We start from the raw sequence: 21,350 nt of genomic DNA, 5'->3' as shown, positions 1-21,350 counted from the left end.
ATAGACTCTGCACACGCCCCACCCTTCCCACCCTACAGGTGCAGGTCTGGGAGGAAGAGGAGAGCCAGGCAGGTGGCCCAGAAGCAAGTGGGGCTTATCAGATGCAAATTTTCATGTCTGACAACTAAAGCTTGAAGTCTCTGCATGTTCGTTGGGAATTCAATGAGTACGAGAAGGGCGGAGGAGGAGCTGAAAGGCTCTATGGGGATTTCGGATTAGACCAGGAGTGTGGATAGCTGCAGCTGACATCACCATCACCACCCTCATCATCACCATCACCATCACCATCCCTTACATTTGTATCACATGATAGTCTACAAAGAGCTTTCTGTTCCTTAGCGTTCACATGTCTGTGGGCTGGCGGGGCAGGGTTTACTCCCACTTTGCTGAGCTGCCCAAGCACACTCTGGACGCAAGTCAGGGTCAGATCCCTAAGGGTTCCTCCAGTCCCTCCTCGGGAGCCCGAAGGGCTGTCGTTGGCTCGTTGGTTCTTAGGGAAGTGAAATAGGGAAAAGAGCGAGGGACACGTGCCCTATGGGTGCAAGGACACAGAAAGCATAGGACACAGAAGGAAATGGCCAGAGGCTACAGCAGTTGCGGGGTGGGGAGAGATGGAAGGGTGGAAGGTGTGCCGACTCTGAGATAAGTGGAGCCACCTGGAAAGGGCCCCGGTGCCCACAGGGCACTCCCAGCCGGTGCCGACAAGGTAGGGCGTGACCGCGTCGCACCCGCGCGTTTGGGGACTGCGGGCTCAGGCAAGTCGAGCTTCCCGGGGCGCCCCACGGAGGGTGGGAGCGCGGTGGCACCGCCCCCTCCCGGACGCGCGTCGAGCGCCCTCTGTCACCCCACGCCGCTCCGCCGGGGGCGGTGGGGGGGGGGGTGCCCAGGGCAGAGGCGGCCCGCCCAGGTGCGCCGGGGTTTGGCCCGCCGTCCGGAAGGTGCGCCGCCCGGTCCCGGGCCTGTGCCCTCGACCTCCCCCCGCACCCCCCCGCGTGAAAGCGAAAGTGCCGGGTCCGCGAAGGGCGAGCTCCGGGGGCGGGGCCGGCGCGGACCCGGACGGGCGCCGGGCACTCGCCGGGCCATGGATGGGCTCGGCCACCGCCTCCGAGCCAGCCTGAGACTGAAGCGCCGCCGCGGGGGTTAGTGCGGGGCCGGGGCGCGGGGGCGGGGAAGCCGGGGGCCGGGCCTCGAGGCTGGCGGGGCGGGGGCCGGGGGAGAGGGTAGGGGGGGAGGCTCGAGGGGGGGGCGACTGAGGGCCACTAGGAGCGCAGGCCCGGCGCCAGGTGAGCCGGAGAGGGGGCGCAGGTGGAGGGGACGTGGCGAGGTGGCGCAGGGGTCGGAGATCGGAGGGGCGCCCAGGCCCGCGGGGGCGAGGGGGAGGCGGCGGGCCGAAGGAAGCCGTTGTGGGGCCCCGGGGCCACGTGTCCTCCCAGCCAGGAAGCTTGTGGTGCAACCGCAGTGTGCTTGAGGCGCCCTCCTGGAACCCCAGCCCCGCCCCGCCCCGCCCGCTGCGCTCCTCGGAAACTCCGCTCCCCCGACGTGACCGCCCCCACCTGCGGGCGGCGGGGCCCGGGAGAGTGTGGCCCCCGGCAGACCTGGGAGAGCGCCTGCTCTGCGGGGCCTTAGAGCCTGCGAACCAGACAGGGCACGCCTGCCCTGGCCGCTGACACCCCCACCCCCAGGTGAGGGGGAAAGAATTCCTCCCGTCCAGGGTTGTGGGGACTCCAGTAGAAGTCACTTCCTTTCTTCCTAGCAGGGGCGCTGGGCTTTGCAAGAACACAATTGGGAATTCATTCATGTTTTCATTCATTCAACAAACATTTATTTCGGCTTGCCGGTAGCCAGTCCTGAAGTGTCCTTTAGATACTTTGCCCAGAGGTCGCACCTTCTGAGCAGAAAGGAGTCGGTTGGAAGGTAAATCGGGTCACTCCCAGACAGCCTTCTAACATGGGCAGTTGAAAAGTCCCCTTCCTACGCCAGGCCCCCGAATTGGGCAGATCTGGGGTGAGACACAGGTGCTCCTTCTGCCCTCCCTCCTGCCAACCCCCCCCACCCCCCCTCACTCCCAGACTATTTCAGAGACAGGAATGGGGGCAGGGCTCTGGACGGCAAGGGTTGGCACAGAGTTCGGCCATTCTGACCTCGCTGGTGTCCTCCTTTCTCTGGAGATACTGGCCTGGGCTTTCCTGGACTCCCTCAACCCTCAGAAGGCTGTGTGAATGGCAGAGCTCTGCTTTTGGCAGCCCAGAGGAGACATCCCAATTGTTCCCACCCCAGCCCCCAAAGTGGGCTGATCATGGTGTCTGGGCATCAGGGAGGAGCTGTGAGGTGAGCAGCCGGTGTTCGCTGTCCTGAGCTTGGCCACCTGTCGGGCCAGGAGAGTGTGCTCTCTTCGTCTTCCATACCATCCTTCACCTTTCTGGGGAGTTCCCGCATCTTCTTTTCCCTTTTGCCCTCAGGGCAGTTGTGTGGTAAGAGGTGTGTGTGTGCGTGTGTTTATGTGTGTGCACGTACACGCATGTGTAAATCATCCTGATGGGAAGAAGTGGCGGTGGTGGTGGTCCTGAGTGGAGAGCAGCTGAGCTAGAAAAGGAAGAGCCAGCCTTCTACATCAAAGTTCTAAAAAGTCCCCTTACCTATAGTCCAGCTGGTTTTGTGACTTTAGTCAGGTGGCCGTGGGAGGGGCTTCCTGGTGGAGGAACAAGTGTAACCAGACTCTCGACTTCCCTAGAAGGGGTGGCTCCCTCCTCAACTAAAAAACTCAGGACTGTGATTGCACTCCAGGGCACCAGGGATTAAATGAGATGACCTATATTAATAGGATGAATGTTTTCCTTCTTTTTTTTTTTTTTAATTTTTTTACATTTATTTATTTATTTTTGAGAGACAGAGAGAGACAGGGTGCAAGCGGGGGAGGGGCAGAGAGAGAGGGAGACACAGAATCCGAAGCAGGCTCCAGGCCCTGAGCTGTCAGCACAGAGCCCGACGCGGGGCTCAAACTCACAGACCTCGAGATCATGACCCGAACCAAAGTCGGACACTCAACCGACTGAGCCACCCAGGCGCCCCTAGGATGAATGTTTTCTGTTCAGCTTTTCTCTTCTGTTGATAAACCTCTTTGAAAGGGAGAAGAAAGCAATCCTTTTCTGGATTTCTTGGGCTTCAGCCCAAAAGTCTGGTAATCTCTTTTGTTTGATTTTGTGAGTTTTGCTGTTCTCCTGGCTCTGCTGATAAAGCAGGAGGAAATGGGCTGAAAATGCAACCCAAAGGGTTCAGGGAAAGGCATAATTTCCTGAGGTTCTGGAATGGTCAGTGAAAAGATTTGGGTTCTCAAAGACCTTTGCAAACGGGAGGCAGCCCGCATTTGTGGAATGTTTGGTGTGTACTATATCTAAAAGGCAGGAGCATAGACATGGGACTCTCATAATTCCTACCCACCCCCCCCCATTCTGTTAATAGTCCCTGAATAGCCCCTGACTTGTTCTGTGACTCAGTTTCCCCATCTGTATGAGGAAGATGCTTGTTCCTCAGGTGGTGAGGGTTGTGCAACAAGTCTGTGCAGGTTGTAAGGCGTGGTGACAGTTCTGAGTATTCTGGGTCATTGTCCTCACCATGACAGAATCTGTCACATCCTTCCTTGTGGGTTCTCCCCACGAGTCGTGTCTGGGGCCCCTGAGTCCTGGCTTTTACTAGTCCCACGAAAGCCAATCTGGAGCTCTTAAGAAGAAGGCAGCCATCTCCCCCTTTCAAGCAACCCACTTTCCTCCAGTGGGCTGCTAATTCTTTGCTGGAGTGGCAAACACTGATACCAAACCCTTTTGCTTCCTGGCCCCTTTTAGAGTCAGCTTTCTGACAAAGTCCTCTCTGACCCTGGGCATTTACTCATTCGTAGGTGACTTATTGTTATTTTTCTCTCTTCCCCAGCCTCCTAGCTCTAGATACCACTAGAGCCCAAGGGGCCACCTGCTCTGCTTTTAGCTTGGGCAGAACTATTGACCTGGCTCAATGGGGAAAAAAGCCTGAGCAGGAGTGGGGGTAGGGCAGAGATCACCCAGTTGCTTTCTATTGTCACCGAATGCCCCTCAAGCTGCTGAGGCTACCGGTCCGTCCCCTACTGTAGGCCAGGGAGACTGTCCTGAGTCAGTGCTTCCTATTTGGGAAGTGGGATCCTTTGCTGGAGCCCTGGAACAGTTCCTGTGAGAGAAGTCAGACTTCAGATATGTTGCAGGGGTGGAGCGGGGGTAGGGGGGGTGGGGGGAGGGTGCGGTGAGAGATGCATCGCTGTAGATCATCCTGAAGTATCAGGAACTCTCCAGCTCAGAGATGGATTTGTTCTCTATTTTACCTCCAGGAGAGGAGGCTTTTACGTTCGTATCAATTTCCAGAACTCTCTCATGCTAGAACGGTTTTTTTCCATTTAGAGAATTAATGGACTGGGTCTATTTATCTTAATCAAGGGAGGCAGTGGTATGCTGGCTGTGGGGAATATTTGGTCCTATCCTCTTGCTTGCAGTCCTGAAGTCCTGGAAACTCCTGAATGCAGCATGGGGCCTTGCAGGGGTTTGGGGCGGTAGCGGACCAAGTTGAGATGTGAAAGGTCAGGAGTCAGTGTTACGGGGATATAAGATCCCTGTCCTGGGGCTGGTGAAGTTCCAGTGCCCACAGTCTGATGCTCTTAGGCATTCTTCACTGTCCCGAAGTTGTAAATAAACCCGTTGCACAATCCGCAGCCCAGAATTCACAGCCCTTAGCCCAGAAAGCAGCTGGGCCTTGGAGGTGTTTGCTCACGACCTTTTCTCTCGCCACACCCTGGGGCTCTTGGGAGGAGCTGAGGTCTGAGCTGCAGTGCCAGGATGCTGCCTCTGTTGGTGCGGGCCTTCTGCTGCCTTCCTGGGTCCCGTCACATCCTTCTTGCTCAGCCATTGGGTGCTCAGCATGGAAACTGCCGTCCCCTGTTTGGAAGGCAGCACATGGCTTGGCTTCACGGAGTTGTGGTTGGAGACTGAAGCGGCCCCTCTCTCAGACTCTCTGTAGCCGGTCTGTAGGAGGAAAGGGAAGCACTCCAATGCCCTGCAGGTTCGAGAAGATGGAAGGACAAGTGGTAGGCACGATGCTCAGGCTGTTCCGCAACCGGCTGCCCCGACTCCGAGCAGGTCTGGACTGGATTACCCACTTCCTGTTTTCTAGGGTGACCCTCTTGGATGGGGCTGTTTCTTCCTTGAAATGCTTCTTCCTTTTCTTACATGTGGAATCTTTATAGTTTGACCTCCATCTGGTCCCCCGTGTGACTAGACCAGAATACTTCCCCTACTGGATTTTAGAGCTGGTCATGCCCCCCCATGGGGGGGTTTGTGTGGTCACAGGCACGTGGCTCTGGGACCTGTTCTGCTTTGGATACATGTCCGCTCAGGGCTTACTCTTTCAGGTACTGCCCTGGGCACCTGTGGGTGGGCACAGTCTCTGCCTCTGGGGCATAGGGCCTCCCAAGCGGCTCCCCAGTCCCTTTCTTTGGCGTCCAAATCAGTGGCTTCTGTCCCCCTCTTGGCTCCCTGGGTTTTCAAATCTCCCAGGGCAGTCACGGAAACTGCCCAGTTGGTTCTGACCCTGTTGCAGGCCCTGAGGAGCGGGGAAGGCTCCGGGGACCTTAGCGTTGGCCTGGCGGCCCCGAGGTGCACAACTTGCCGGGAGCCACACAGGCTCCACCTGGGGCATGGGCTGCGGAGATACCAAGTGGGGTCTGGTGTCTTGGTTTCAGGAAGTCGCCAGGACAACCTGAGGGAAGCTGTGAAGGAACCAGAAAGGGCCGCGGAGCACTGTCTGTCCACCTTTGCTGGAGGGCAGCACTTCTTTGAATACCTCTTCGTGGTTTCCCTCAAAAAAAAGAGTTCAGGGCATGACTATGAGCCCACCATCACCTACCAGTTTCCCAAGGTAAGGACTGAAGGAGGGGGCAGGGGGAGCCCGGGTTTGGGTGTTTGAGAGGGGGGCGGTGCCAGGGCTCAGGTCTAGAGCCGCCTTGCGCTCCTCCTCTCCTGTTTCCTTCAGGCCCAGCCCTGTTTCCTGTTATCACCCACAGAATCTAGGTCTGGCTTCTTTGTGAGGACCTGACCTGGGCTCCCTGGCCGGGAGACCAGGCTGGTTCTTCTGCCCCTTTTGGGGCCTCCTAGTTCTTCCAAATTCCATCCTTAGTCATCCTTCTCTGTAGAGAAGCTTACCTTCTGCCAGACCTCCTTGCGGGCATCCCCTCCCTGGGGTGGGTGGGAAGGAGAGGGTGGGGCGGGCACACAGCTGGTGGGCAGGCTCAGCCTGTGGCCACAGCCCAAACACCAGGCTCCTTCATGTCTGCTCCCGCACTGCGGTCAGGGGCGGGCGTAGGGCATCCTCATTGACCCTGCCGGCCCGGCAGCTGAGCTGGCCACCTGTCCTCTCTAATGTGGTGGCTTTCTCACGTGGCCCCTCCAGGAGGCCAGGCAGCCTCTGGGCCTTTCTATACTAAGTGAGGCCCTGGCCCCCTTCCTGCCTATGTGGGTCCTTAGGATACTGATGTCTAACTCAGGCTCGTGTAGACTCAGCCGTGGGGCCGGTCGGACCCTGAATGAAATCCCTGTGCAGAGTGACAGGCAGAGGCACGTTGAGCCCCCATGCCAGCAGGGAAGCTTATTCTCAAACTGCTTTAGAGCCTCAAGAGCAGCCCGCCAGCCCTCAAGCCCTCTCCTCCTGCCCCTGCCCCCACAATTCACTGGGCTCTTCCCCTGTTTCCTATAGCGAGAGAACCTGCTCCGGGGCCAGCAGGAGGAGGAGGAACGGCTGCTCAGTGCCATCCCCTTGTTCTGCTTCCCAGATGGGAATGAGTGGGCACCACTCACTGAGTACCCCAGGTAATTGCCCGGGCCTGGGACAGAGGAACCTGGGACTGGGGGAGAAGGGACAAGTGTGAGCCATGTGGGTCCTGTGGCTCCCTCACTTGGTGTGGATGCCAGTTCTCACCAGCTTCTCTCCTGATGGGGAGGGGCTGTAGTCAATCCATTTATAAACATCTCTCCTGGAGTCCCCCAAGGCCAGGGATCTTAGCCAACTCGGTCAACCGGCCTGTCACCTCTGTCCAGAGAAGGGCGAGGTTCTCTCACCTGTCCTGGGAATGACAGTCGCCATGTTTTGGCTGCTTCTGGAAGAAGCTGGACTCAGCAGAAGGCCTTTGGCTTCAATGAAGGCAATGTGGCAGAGTCCCTTTCAGCTTCAGCCCTGGTTTTTGGCTGCCCGAGTTTGCATTTTGGCTTTACCACCTTTGAGTCGAATGACCTTGGATAAGATCCACCTTTGCGGCCTCAGTTCCTTTGTCTTTCAAGTGGGGATCGTAATTGAACCTACCTCAAAGGGTTGTTTCGACAATTAAACGAGGTGGTGCGTTTAGAGCTGGGAGCCAATAAGCACGTAATAAATTACTGGTGTTATTATTACTTTCAGGATTAATCAGCAGCTCCCCTCTGCCCCCCTGACCCTGCTCAGCATCTCTCTGAGGCTGCCGCCTTCCTGTTTTAGGGTCTAGTGGGCAAATGCAAACTATGTGTGTGCTCTTCTTCAGGGAGACCTTTTCCTTCGTTCTGACCAACGTGGATGGGAGCAGGAAGATTGGATACTGCAGGCGCCTCTTGGTCTGTGCTGCTCAGAACTGCCCCCTCCTCTCTGCAGCCCGCTCGGCTCCACAGCTGGGCTTGCTCAAGCTTCAGCTGCAAAAGCCAAGGCTCCTTGGCAGTGGTGGTTGCGGGGAGCGCACGGCCCAGCACCTGCTGCCATGTTAGTGCCCTCTGCAACCCTGCAGGAACGGGGACACTTGCCCCTCCTTGCCCACCCAGGGGACCTTTGCTGGCCATGCTTTGGTCTCTTCTCTCCCCAAGCTTCTGACATCTCCCTGTGTGGGAGGCTCCTGACTAATCCCCTCTCCACCTTCTGTACCCAGGCCTGGCCGCCTTGGCCCCCAGAGCCTCCCAGAGCATAGACTGGGGCTGGACGATGATTCTTGGGTCTCAAGAGGATTCTCCAAGTCACTTTTACAGTGCTGTCCTCCCTCGCCATTCCCTCATCTCTACAGCACACTTGCTCCCTTTCTCTGCGGGCCCCACATGGTGCTGGTGCTGACGGTGGCAGGGCTTGGCCCCCTCAAGGCCGTCTTCTTTTGACCGTGGTGGCTGTTCTGGCCTCCCTGCTGCCTGTGCCACGAACAGAAGCTCTGCACAGCCAGGGGCTTCTCCGTCTGGCCCGCCTTTCCCCATGAGTCCCCTAGTCCCAGCCACCAGCCGTGTGCCCCGTCAGCCCCAGTTGGGAGAAGCCCTGGGGAGGCTGCGGCACTGAAGGAGCCTGTCTGTCCCTCCCCAGCCCGCCGGCCGTGGCCCTCGCCTTCCCAAGGTTTACTGCATCATCAGCTGCATCGGCTGCTTCGGCCTGTTCTCCAAGGTAGAGGTGGAGCGGGATTCCTTGGGGCCTGTTTGGCCTGTTCAGCCTCCAGGTCGGCCTGGCCGCCTGACCTGTCTGTGCTCCCTGGGCCCTCAGTGGACTTCTTTTCTCACAGCCGGGGTCAATCCTAGGCACACGTGGGGAAATTGAGGCAGAGAGGAGCTTGGGCTCGAGAAAACTGGGACTTTCTCCCCCACAGAGAGCCCACGCTCCCCCTCTGGTCAGGTAAGAAAGCAGCTGGAGCAGGACAGCAGGGAAAGCCCCAGGTTAGGGGGCGGGAGTTTCCCGTTTCCTCATCTGTCAAGGGCGTGCAGTGATGGCTCACCTCCCTGGCTTAGGGCCTGGCACGAGGCTCGAATGAAGCGACATGAGAAACGCAGAACATTGAACAAGTGTGAAGACGGCTGCTCTACAGGGGGGCCCCGAGACTCCCCGTGAGCCCTCTGAGGGGGGAGGTCCCTAGGACTTCTGGAGCTAACTGCAGGGCCTGTGCACCCGAGTCAGGCCTCAGAATGGACAGGCATGTCTTGGTGGCCACGAAAGAGCTTCAATGTGCTCTGCCCCCAGCAGGATCTTCAGAGGGTGAGGGCAGGACGCTGTGAGCCTTTGCTTGGTGGAGTGTTCATCTGGGCTGGGTTCTCGGGGATGCAGTCTGGCCCTGGCCCTGGCGAGTCTCCGGTGGAAGTCGGAGGGCAGAGTAACACCCAAGAGGCCCAGGGTTCTAGGCTCCCACTGCACCCAGCATCCCAGCGTGACGAGACATGGTACCACTGTGTGCGGTGGTTGGCTCTGGGATGACTGCCGGTGGGGGGAAGGCGGTCATGTGGTGCCAGGAAAAGGGAGGAACGGACTGGTAGGGAGAGGGTGAAAGGAAGAAGGCTACGGGCCTCCTGCAGGAGAGAAACAGCAGACCCGGCTCTGCCGGGACCCTAGAAGGTCCACGGGGATTGGCTGGATCAGTGCAGGGCGGGAAGACGCACGCACCGGGGTCTCTGCCACTTCCTGGTGGCATCCCTCTGAGCCGTTTCCTTGCAGATCCTGGATGAGGTGGAGAAGAGGCACCAGATCTCCGTGGCCGTCATTTACCCGTTCATGCAGGGCCTCCGAGAGGCGGCCTTCCCTGCCCCCGGGAAGACTGTCACCCTCAAGAGCTTCATCCCCGACTCGGGCACTGAGGTGGGTTACGGAGTGCGTGAGCCCCAGCTTCGGTGGTACCGCTGTCACAGTCATGCCATTCCCCCCCCCCCCCCCCCCCCCCCCGGTTAACACACCCCCCGGTTAACACACCCAGACTGAGCCAGGCCGGGACTGGGGCCTGACTAGAAGGATTGACAGAGCTGAAAATCAAACCCACGTTTTCTGACCCTCCCAACCTGATGCTCCCAGGGACCTACTTAGTGTTCGGGCCACCAAGACTTGTATTTATAATAAATAAAACATGCAAGCTAAGGTTCCTGGTGCTAGAATGGACTGTGCCCCCAGCCCCAAACGGCCATTTCTCCCCATTACCACCCTTATCTTCCCATGTGTGTGTCCAGTATCACTCCCTCATGGCCTCCCATCTGTCTACTTGTTACCATCCCTCCCCACCCCTGTGTCCCCACCCATGCCACACAGGGATGCTGTCACTGCAGGCACAAGGCTGTCTCTTCCAGTTCTGCCCCCTGGGACTGTGGAAGGTCGGCCTGCCTCTCTGAACCTTGGCTTCCCTATGTAAAAATGAGGGGAGGAGCTAGGCCTTTTCACAGTCTCCATAGAATGCTTGCCCTACACCAGGCCATGCAATTTTCTGGATACAACTTGGTGAATACAATGAATAGGATTCCTGACCTCCTGGAGCTTAAAATCTAGTGGAGGAGACAGACGCTAAATAAGGAAAGACACAAATAAGTATGTAATTTAAAGTGACGAAAGGGGAGAAACCAGATGCTCCATGAGAAAATGATGGAAACACACGTCCGATTAGGCGGGCCTCTGAGCCGGAGGGAGGAGGAGACAAGCAGAAGGGTGACCTGACCTGTGAGGACCCTCAGGCAGGAAGAGCAGAGTGGAAAGGGGGACGGGGTCGGCATGACCCTCAGAGCTAAGGGAAACCACCGAAGTGCTTCCAGCAGGGGAGAGGCGGGATCAGATGTAGCCAGGAGAGTGGAGGGGAGGCAGGTGGAGACCCAGCGTTCCAGGATCTGCGAGTTTTCAATGTGGTGACACCTTCTCTCTCCTTGGTTCCCCTGCAGTTCATCTCCCTGACACGGCCCCTGGACTCCCACCTAGAACACGTGGATTTTAGATCTCTGTTGCGCTGTCTCCGTTTTGAGCAGATCCTTCAGATATTTGCCTCTGCAGTGCTGGAGAGAAGAATCATCTTCCTGGCAGAAGATCTCAGGTGGGTCCAGCCGCTGGGCCGCATCCCCGGGCCGTCTGGCTCCCCTGGGTTGAGGGGACGGACCGGAGGGTTCTCTAAGGGAATCAGGCTGTAGGACCTTGACGCCCACCCTCCTGCCTCCAGGTCTGATTTTGCACTAAGCCTCCTAGAGAAACAGCTGTTGCAATTCCCCTGCTTCTGCCTCCAAACTTGATTGCTGCCTAAGGGTGAAGAAAGATCCAGATTTGGCTCCAGGCAGAGACCAGTCAGGGTGGGTGCAGATGTGATTCTGCTCCTGATGGCTTAGGGAGGGGAAGAAGGCATATATAGGTTTGGAGGTCAAGAGCCCATCATCCCCCCCCCCTTTTTTTTTTAAGTTTATTTATTTATTTGAGGGGGGTGGGGGGGAGTGTGCAAGCAGGGGAGGGGCAGAGAGACGGAGAGAGAGAATCCCAAGCAGGCTCCATGCTGTCAGTACTTAGCCCAACGCGACGCTCAATCCCACAAACTGAGATCATGATGTGAGCCAAAATCGAGAGTCGGACACTCAACCGACTGAGCCACCCAGGCGCCCCAAGCCCATCATCCTTAATGGCAGACACATCTCATCTATCCATTTTTTCACTCATTCAACAAACATTTATTGTGTGTCAGCTGTCTGCCAGATGCCAAACGTCAGGAAGATACAGACAAACAAGACATGGTCTTTGACCCTAGGGGATGTAGGAATCCGTAGTGGTTGAATGCACAGGTGTTGAAATCAGCAGGGCAAGGTTCAAGTCCAAACCATTCTTCTACCTTTAACTGTGTGCTTTCCCTTAGGGTAGTTTCTTGACTTCCTGAAGTCATAGTCTCCTTATCTGTAAAATCACAATAAGGATCGTGCCTACCTCATAAGCTTCTGCCGAGGATCAAATGACACAGTGCACACCTCCCTGCCGGGCATACACGTAGCCTGGAGTGTTATATTAATTTCAGGTGTACAACATATTGATTCGACAGTTCCATACGTTCCTCGGTGCTCCCCAAGATAGGTGTAGTCACGGCCAGTCACCCTGCAACATTATTACAATGTTGTGGACTCTCTTCCCTACACTGTACTTTTCATCTCCGTGACTTGCTTATTTTTATAACCAGAAGTTTGTACCTCTTAACCCCCTTCACTTATTTTGCCCATCCTCCCTCCCACCTCCTCTCTGGCAACCACCAGTTTGTTCCCTGTATTTATGGGTCTGTGTCTGCTTCTGTTTGTTGTATTGTTTTTTAGATTCACGTAGAAGTGAACTCATGCGGTATTCGTCTTTCTCTGTCTGACTTCTGAATTTTTTTTTAATGTTTATTTATTTCTGAGACAGAGAGAGACAGAGCATGAGTGGGGGAGGGGCAGAGAGAGAGGGAGACACAGAATCCAAAGCAGGCTCCAGGCTCTGAGCTGTCAGCACAGAGCCTGACGCGGGGCTCGAACTCACGAACTGTGAGATCATGACCTGAGCCGAAGTCGGTCGCTCAACCGACTGAGCCATCCAGGCGCCCCTGTCTGACTTCTTTCATTTAGCATAGTACAAGGTCTAGGTCCATCCATGTTGGTATGAAATTGCAAGATTTCATTGTTTTCGTATGGCTAATATTCCTTTGTGTATGTGTATATATCAACTCTTTTTTATCCATTCACCGATCGGTGGACACTTAGGTTGTTTTTGTATCTTGGCTCTTATAAAGGAGTGCTGCAGTAAACCTAAGGGTGCATACAGCTTTTCAAATTAGTGTTTTTGTTTTCTTTGGATATACACACAGCAGAATTATTGGGTTCTGTGGTATTTTGGTTTTTAACTTTTGGAGGGACCTCCATACTGTTTTCCACAGTAGCTGCATCACTTTCCATTCCCACCAACAGTGAATGAGGGTTCCCTTTTCTCCACATCCTCTCCACCACTTGCTATCTCTTGTGTTCTTGATACAAGCCGTTCTGATTAGTGTGAGGTTATATCTCATTGTGGTTTCCATTTGCATTTCCCTGACGATTAGTGGTGCCGAGGATCTTCTCTGTGTGTCTTCTTTAGAAAAATGGCTATTCAGGTCATCTGCCCATTTTTTAATCACATGACTGTGATGATTTTTGGTGTTGACTTGTGTGAGTTCGTTATATATTTTAGATATTAACCTTTTATTGGTTATGTCATCCTCAAATCTTCTCCCATTCAGTAGGTTGCCTTTTCATTTCGTTGACGGTTTCCTTTGCTGTGCAAAAGCTAGCTGTTATCCTTCATGATAAGTTCACGGTTGCATATATCCCTGTACATAGTCAAAGAAGGGGACTGTCATGTCTTGGTCTGTGCCTCTTACGGGCCTCAAGTCTGAGAAAGACATGGGGAGACATATGATAGAAGAGGAGGAAAATATCATAAAACAGTAGGAGGCTGACCTTTTATTCATGTCTGGGGAGGGAGAAAGCCAAGGATATTGGACTGACAACCCTGGTTCTATCTTTTAGGGAAGAAGAAAAGGAGGTTAGGTTAGGGGCTCAAATGTTAGGCCAGAGGGTCAGGGGAATGTCATGGGTATTAGGGGAAAGGAAGCGTGTAGGGTTTGAGGTCTCTGGGCTGAACATTCTATAAAACTCAGTGACCGCCAAAAAGGCACTCGTTGTAGGCTAAATCCTTGAGGGAAGTGGTGGCATCTTCTGCTCTGGAAATAGTGTTCCCACTTTCAACCCTGTAGAAAAATACGAAGTTTCTCTTGTGGCTGGAGCTGGGCTTCCTCCTTTTCCCCTGAGATCAGTGTTTGGGAAGTGAAGGTGATTCCAGGTGCCTGCTGGCCTGGGCACGGGCCAGGGCAGGCAGGACTCACCTCTCAGGTGCTCACTTTCTCCAGGGAGGTTGCCCCCCTCCACCACCCCCCCCCACTTCCTTCCCACACTGAGCTTGTCAGACCCCTGAAGCACAGGCAGGGAGGAGACTTCCAGTCAGCCTAAGCCCAGCTAGACCCTCAGGGACTCAATCTTTGTGACTCAGGAAGTGCAAGCTCCATTCCAAGAACTGAAACACGGTTTCTGTATCTGTGTTTTGATTGGCCTCGGGTTGGGTGTTGTTTGGAGAAATGGGGAGCCACGGAGAAGCTGTGGAGAGGAGTGGAGAGGACAGAGAACAGGCCGTGTGTGTGTGTGTGTGTGTGTGTGTGTGTGTGTGTGTGTGTGTGTTGGGGGGTGTGGTGAGGCGTCTGCCTGAGCTGTGACCGAGGCAGGAATCATCCGGGGGAATGCTTCATTGGAAGGGTGGAGGGGCCACCTCTATGGGACTTTCCGGGTAGGAATTGCCGGGCAAAGGTTCCTGGAATCTAGGAATTTCCCAAGCTCGCTCTGGCACCAACCTGTTAACTTTAAATAACCTCCGGTGGCCAGAGGGAGCCGTGAGAGGTAAAGACTACGTATGGGTGAGGGTGGATAGCCACAAGGAGGAAACACGGCTTCGCCTCTCTGCTGTGCCTCACTGTTTACGTTTGTCTCCTTAACTACACTGTGAGTTTGTTCAGCGGGGTCAGCGCCTTGTACTTCCTGGTGTCCACATCCTTAGTGCAGTGGTGAGCGTGTAGAAGGGCTCACTCAGTAAGCTGCTGGAGTGAAGGCATTTCCTCTTCCCCCCTCTCTGGAGCCACTAGTGTTTTTGTGCAGCGGGGAGAGGGGGCACCAACTGGGCGGGAAAAGAAGGGTCAGACAGAGGCCCCATCCTGGATGAGAGAGCCTTGGCCGCTCCTGGCTTCTGTCCCCTGTGCTCCCTCCCCACAGCCATCGGTAGTCCCAAGCTCTGCGACCGGCACGGCTCTAGACTTGCTCCTGCCGTCGGGGGGGGCCATGGGGGGGTGTGTCGTGGCAGAGGCGCAGGGAGACCCCTCTGACTCGTGTTCTCTGTGCCCTGTCCCCAGCACCCTGTCTCAGTGCATCCACGCTGCCGCCGCGCTGCTCTACCCCTTCAGCTGGGCGCACACCTACATCCCCGTTGTCCCCGAGAGCCTTTTGGACACTGTCTGCTGCCCCACTCCCTTCATGGTCGGAGTACAAATGCGCTTTCAGCAGCAGGTTATGGATAGCCCCATGGAAGAGGTATGGTGCAGCAGGAAGAGGGCGTCGCGTGGAGCCGGGCACAACTGGCTTCGCACCTGGGCTCCGCCACTAACAGCTGTGTGACGCGGAGCAAGTTGCTTACCCTCTTTCAGCCTGAGCTTCTTCTCTGCAAAACGGGGACGGCAGTGTTCAAGTGCTAGGGGTTCTGGGGGAAAGAGCCTGCAGGAAAGCTCATAGCCTGGTGCCTAACGCATGGTTGATGCTCAGCACGTGGCTACTTCCTCCTCCCGGAAGATTTCCTTCTGGGCTTAAGGGGCGGCTTATTCAGGGGTCGTCCAGCTGTCCTAGGTCGGTTGGCTCCAAAGGGCAGGCCCTGGAGTGTCCCATCACTCATCTGAATGGACAAGCGCAGCTGGTCTATACCCCACCACACCCCACTAGAATTCATTTGCGTTCCTTGCAAGGGAGCTAATGTAGCCCTCCTGCAAACGATGAGCCTTGATAAATGCAGATTTTTGCGGCAAGAGTTACCTTCTTTTTTTTTTAAGGTTTGTTTATTTATTTATTTATTTAGAGAGAGCGAGCGCATGTGTACATGAGCAGGGGCGGGGCAGGGAGAGCGGATCCCAAGCACCCTCCACACTGTCAGTGCAGAGCCTGACGTGGGGCTTGAACTCAAACTGCAAGATCATGACCAGAACCGAAATCAAGAGGCCGACACTTGACCCACTGAGCCACCCCGATGCCCCACAAGAGTTCTCTCTCTGATTACCTCAGAGCTCACTCGGCTAATGAGGATATAGGTCCAGATCCCCCTTGGTTTTGTCAGCTTCTGGTTTCTTGGCGGTGGCCCGGACATGCCCAGAGGGCTGCGTGGTGAAAACGGGCATTGGTAGCATAAAGCTATCTCCAGTGTTGGAAGAACAACTCAAAACATGCACTCTGCCTGTTCCCAAGATCGCCCGTTACTATAATCTCAGTTATGAGAGTTACTTAGGGATGTCTATACTGGCTAACCATTGACTTCTGTGCAAAGGGCTGACCAAGGGAAGAGGTGAGGTCTAGTAGGAAGCTACTGAAGAGGCGGGAACCAGCCTGAGGGGGAGGATTTCCCCCATTTGTGTAAGAAACAATGGAGGTCCCAAGAACTGAGTTGACTTATTCGAGGCCACACAGGCAATGATGGAACCTAGCACAGATAGAACCAAAGCCCCTCTTATACAATGTGTTGCTGGGAAGTAAAGAAGTCAGCTACTTCCCTTCCTAACTTCCCTGGCCTTCCCAGCCCTCCTCGTAAGTGCTGAGTAGACAGGACTTTTGAAGGAGCCTTTGCCATGTGACTAACTGGGTCAGAGTATTAGCCCCACGTTTAGCAAGGACTTAAAATATCCCAACCCTAGGAGTTATGAAACTTGCTGACACCGCAGTTCCGACTCCTCCCCAACAGCCAGGCAGGACGACACCCCAAGGCCTGCTGTGCAAGAGCCTTGGCCTGTTTTCGTCCTCAGCAGCTGCTCTGCGAAATGGGCGGGGGCCGAGGAAGGGGGAAGGCCAGGGGCCGCTGGGGCTGTGGGGGGGATTCTCTGGCGGCCCACATAAGCTCTCTGGAAGGGATTACTCAACAGACTGTAATATAGCGATTACTAGAAAGATTCTGGGGAACAACTTCACAAAAAAAATTCTTCATGCGTACTCTTAGCTCCCTGAAATGAACCGCCTTCCTTGAATGAAGGCATGTGAGCCTATGTAGTCAAGTGATTTCAGGCCTGGACTAGTTCAACGTTTTCTCCCCTGATAATGGATATTTACAGTGCCTACTCTGTCTTTTGGCACACTTTCCGGTCCCTCTTTCCTTTTATTTGGAAGAACGGAGCATAGAAGGGATCATTCACCATATTGGCAAGATCAAGAGTCCAAACTGCAAAGGGGGGCCCAGCAGGCTTTTAAATGACCAAGCCAGGCTTGTGGATCATGGTAAACTGTTGAGCACGTGCCCTACCTAAAGGGGGCAGCTGCACTCAGTTCCATCTGAACATGGTCCTTTAGAAATATGGACCAACCAGGGGTGCCTGGGTGTCTCTGTCGGTTAAGCGTCTGACTCCAGCTCAGGTCATGATCTCGTGATCTGTGAGTTCAAGCCCCGTGTCAGGCTCTGTGCTGACAGCTCAAGCCTGGAAGCTACTTTGGATTCTGTGTCTCCTTCTCTCTGCCCCTTCCCTGCTCATGCCTCTGTCTCTCTCTCTCTCAAAAGTAAATAAACGTAAAATAAGTTTTAAAAAAAATAAGGAAATGTGGACCAACCAGTGTTAGAGTTCCTGACTTTTCAGGAGTCCTAAAGCCAAGTTTAAGTGATTTTTCCCATTTTGAATATTGGAAACCAACTCAATTGTTTATTAATTTTTTTTTTCAACGTTTATTTATTTTTGGGAGAGAGACAGAGCATGAACAGGGGAGGGGCAGAGAGAGAGGGAGACACAGAATCGGAAACAGGCTCCAGGCTCTGAGCCATCAGCCCAGAGCCCGACGCGGGGCTCGAACTCACGGACCGCGAGATCGTGACCTGGCTGAAGTCGGACGCTTAACCGACTGCGCCACCCAGGCGCCCCCCAACTCAATTGTTGAAACGTACTCTGAGGATCAAAGAAACAGATCAGCAGGTTGGAATCCCACCAGCAGGATGCCAATTTGTAATCTCTAGTCTGGACTGAGGGCCCCTTGGACAGTGAGGGAGCTGGTAGCAGAACTCAAGTGCCAGCCCTGTGAGTGCCTTCCCTGCAGCCTGCAGACACACACACGGTTTCCTCACCACTTCTCCTTCCCTATTCCTGTTGCCCTGGGCTCATTTCCTTCTCTTCCCATTTCCCGTGGGAAGGTCCAGAGCTCCCAGAGAGTTTTTAAACTAGGACGCCAGGAGATCATACAGAAAGTTGTTGCAAGCATCAAAAGATCAAAAGCCATCCACTGCTGTCCTAAATCTGACCAGAGGGCAGGGAGTTGAAGGAGGGTGGTGGAGAAAGGGATGCAGAATGTAGGACCCATCTAGGCTTGGAAATGGGCTCTACTAGTTGTAAGACCTTGGACAACTTTCTTGTTTGTTCCCTCACCTGCAAAATGGGGATAGTGCCTGCCTCTCCAGGACCGTGGGGGAGAATTAACTGAGAGAAAATGTGCAAAGCCCGATCGTGTGTGCTGTGTGCTAAATGTTCCAGATCTAGAAGCCATTCCTGTGATCCGTGTTTCATTAAGAGTGACTGGCTGTGATTTCTCCCATGTTGTATTCCTTCCTACCTTAGCGCTCCTCCCCACCCCCTTCCTACACCCTCATTCCTTTTCCCCAGGAAGGGAACTGGGGTTTCCAAGGAGGGGAAGGGTGAGAAAGGAGGGTGTCACGCAGGAAAGGAGAATTGCAGTTGCCGATCTTGTTGCCATTTGGGCTGACAGGTACGGCCACAGGCACAAATGCAGGCGGTAAGTGCCCCTGTGGTCTCTGATGGGAAGAGGGAAAACCATTCGCTCTCTTTATTTCAGGTCCTATTGGTGAATCTTTGTGAAGGAACCTTCTTAATGTCAGTAAGTATCTGGGCTCTGACGCCCCTGCAGGCCCACCACCTGGTCTATCACACTTGTCTCTCCCGTGCTCCACCTCCTTCCACGTAGCTGAAGTGCATTTGCTGGGGGAGAACCCACGCTAAGACCATTCTATGAGGCGATCGGTGTTGATGCTTCTAAAGCAGGGATGTAAACCCAGTACCCCAGGGATGTAGAGAAGACTTGCTAAGGTTTACACTCAGACTCAAGACCCAGAGGCAGTGTCTGTTGTTTCTCTCTTACATGGCCAATTATTTGGGGGTAGAGTTGGGGTGTAGAATTCACACCCTCCTCACGCTATCTGCCAATACACCTCCTGTGAAGACACCGCCTCCCTGACAGCTTGACATCTGAGCTCTGTTCTGTCCCAGGTTGGTGATGAAAAAGATATCCTACCACCCAAGCTTCAGGATGACATCTTAGAGTCTCTTGGCCAGGGGATCAATGAGTTCGAGAGTAAGTCCTTGGTCCTCCTTATTTGGGTTTCTCCACAGAGCCTGAGGGCAGGATTCCCGACCACCCCTGCCCAGACTAAAATGGACTCACTCAGCAGTCCTGGGCCAGTCCCAGGTGCCTAGATTCTAGGGCCAGTCTGAGTGCAAGATGTCATTCTTCCTAAGCAGGGGTGGAGAACCCGTACCCAATCTCCTATTTTGATCGGTAATTATGAGGCCTACCCTGGCCGCTTCCCTGCGGTGAAAGCCACCTGGAGGCAAGAGTGGGTGGTTCTTCTGAGACGGCCTCTTGTATATCTCCAGCAGCTTCCGAACAGCTCAACGAGCATGTTTCGGGCCCATTTGTGCAGTTCTTTGTCAAGACTGTGGGCCACTATGCTTCCTACATCAAGCGGGAGGCAAACGGGCAAGGCCGCTTCCAAGAACGGGCCTTCTATAAGGCTCTGACCTCCAAGACCAACCGCCGATTTGTGAAGAAGTTTGTGAAGACACAGCTCTTCTCCCTTTTCATCCAGGAAGCTGAGAAGAGCAAGCACCCTCCTGCAGGTATGTAGTGACGGCCCCTATCATTCCAAGCCCAGAGAGGGTCACTGCCTCCAAGTCAGGTGTGGCCCGAGGATGAACGGCATGGTGTCTAGAGGCCCACAAAATAAGATGTAGTCTTGTCAGTGGGGTTGGAACAAAGTAACTTGAAGCCTCAGAAAATGCCTCTGGGCTGCCATTTGGTAGAACTTGCTCTTTGTTTTAATCTGGAGTTAATTTCTACTAACTATTCTATTTGTAGCCCCAGATTGGGGCCAAATTGAATACCTGGATCTCCAGAGGCCTGTGAGAACATGGGAGTCCTGGCGGGAATGTGGGTGTGGTGGCGGAGGAGACAGAGAGGGTATATCTGATCCCCGTCCCTGACCTCATCGTCGTCCACCTGGCCGGATTATTTGCCTCTAACACCAGCTTCTGAACCCACAGGCTACTTCCAACAGAAGATACTTGAATACGAGGAACAGAAGAAACAGAAGAAATCAAGGGAAAAGACTGTGAAATAAGAGCTGTGGTCAAAAGCGGGGGACTGGACTCACGGGTCAGTTTTGGACTTTGGTCCCTGCCAGCACGGTGGGATTGGCAAAGCTCGCGGCCCCCAGAACCCACGGCCTTCTTCTGAGTCCTGGTAACCAGGTCTGGCGTCAAGCTGGTGTCTTGGGTTTGGGATCCCTGGAATCAGCTTTCCCAGGACCGTGGAAGGCTCGGACCTCCGTGCTCACGGAGCTGGGCTCAAAGCTACATTTTCTGTGCAGGTGACACAGCACAGTAGCACAGGTGCTGTGGAGCCTTAGAAGTTGCTGTGAATGCCCTCTTCCAGGAACCACTATGATGAAGTCCTCAACAGGGAAAGTACTTGTGGCCCAAAGGCTCAGTCTCTCCACGTAAAAAAGAGGTCTGTGGACATAGGAAGATAAGAATAAAGATGAAAGTCTTGTTTATGTGTTATCTTTGGCCTCCAGAACTTTGGGGCTGTGTTTGGACTGGGGGTCAGCTGCTCCGTTTCTAACAGGAAGGGTGGGGATACCGGGAGAAGCGGCAACGGCACTGGGACAGGGCGGCAGTTCTTGGGTCTAGTCGGGTGTGCCTTCCAGAATCCGGGAGGAAAGGCTGCTAGCCACGGAAGTATCTGCATTCCAGGGAAACTTGAGGTAGGAAATTTCAGTTCCCAGAAGCCGGTGAAGAGCTCTACATTGCTTCCATAGGCAGGTCTGTCTGCCCATCACAACTGAAGGTTTGGAACCTTCAGTTGTAGACATCCAACTTCCTACTTGGTTATTTTGAGAAACCCAGTTCAACTCTTTTAAAAATTAAAAAAAAAAAATTTTTTTTAACATTTATCTTTGAGAGAGAGACAGAGTGTGAGCTGGGGAGGGGAAGAGAGAGGAGACACAAAATCTGAAGCAGCTTCCAGGCTCTGAGCACAGAGCCTGACGTGGGGCTCGAACCCACGAACTGTGAAATCGTGAGCTGAGCTGAAGTTGGATGCTTGAACAACTGAGCCACCCGGGCATCCCTACACTTTTTTTCTGAGTTTGTTTATTTTTTGAGAGAGACAGCAGGGGAGGGACAGAGAGAATCCCCAGCAGGTTCCATACTGTCAGTGCAGAGCATGATGCAGGGCTCAAACCCATGAACCATGAGATCATGAGCTGAGACGAAATCAAGAGTTGGACGCGTCACTGACTGAGCCCCCCAGGTGCCCCCTTAGACACCAATTTCAACTCTGTAGCTAACGGTGGAGGGATTGCTGCATTGCCGTTTCCCCCTTTCAGAAAAGAGTATTATAATCTTAAGGGTCCAAAGGAGTTGAGTGGTCACCTGGTCCACCTTCCCTCTGTACTTCCAATGACAGCTTCTGTTTCAACACTGAAAGGGATGGGAAACTTTTAGAAGC

At 54.3% G+C, this 21,350-nt stretch overlaps 1 protein-coding gene across 6 annotated transcripts; it reads left to right on the top strand.

Moving 5' to 3' along the window:
* Positions 1-809: 809 nt before the first annotated feature.
* DENND2D (DENN domain containing 2D) lies at positions 810-20,394 on the top strand. 6 transcript variants are annotated; one of them, XM_086717810.1, is made up of 12 exons: positions 810-1,139; positions 5,756-5,931; positions 6,766-6,878; positions 7,583-7,652; positions 8,374-8,451; positions 9,487-9,627; positions 10,686-10,834; positions 14,732-14,909; positions 18,399-18,440; positions 18,830-18,914; positions 19,220-19,459; positions 19,883-20,394. In XM_086717810.1, the coding sequence occupies exons 1-12, from the start codon at positions 1,082-1,084 to the stop codon at positions 19,957-19,959; spliced, it is 1,407 nt and encodes a 468-aa protein (XP_086573936.1). In that variant the 5' UTR covers positions 810-1,081; the 3' UTR covers positions 19,960-20,394. The 6 variants fall into 6 exon arrangements, with proteins under 6 accessions (XP_086573936.1, XP_086573935.1, XP_086573934.1 ...); XM_086717809.1 differs by having other exon boundaries at positions 811-1,139; positions 19,217-19,459; XM_086717808.1 differs by lacking the exon at positions 810-1,139 and adding an exon at positions 4,259-5,153.
* The last annotated feature ends 956 nt before the right edge of the window (positions 20,395-21,350 follow it).

Source organism: Puma concolor, chromosome C1 (assembly GCF_028749965.1).
Source record: "Puma concolor isolate L17-30 chromosome C1, mPumCon1.1.hap2, whole genome shotgun sequence".
Classification (NCBI taxonomy): Eukaryota; Metazoa; Chordata; class Mammalia; order Carnivora; family Felidae; genus Puma; species Puma concolor.
Note: the sequence above shows the minus strand (reverse complement) of the source record. Positions and strands in the feature narration are given on the sequence as shown.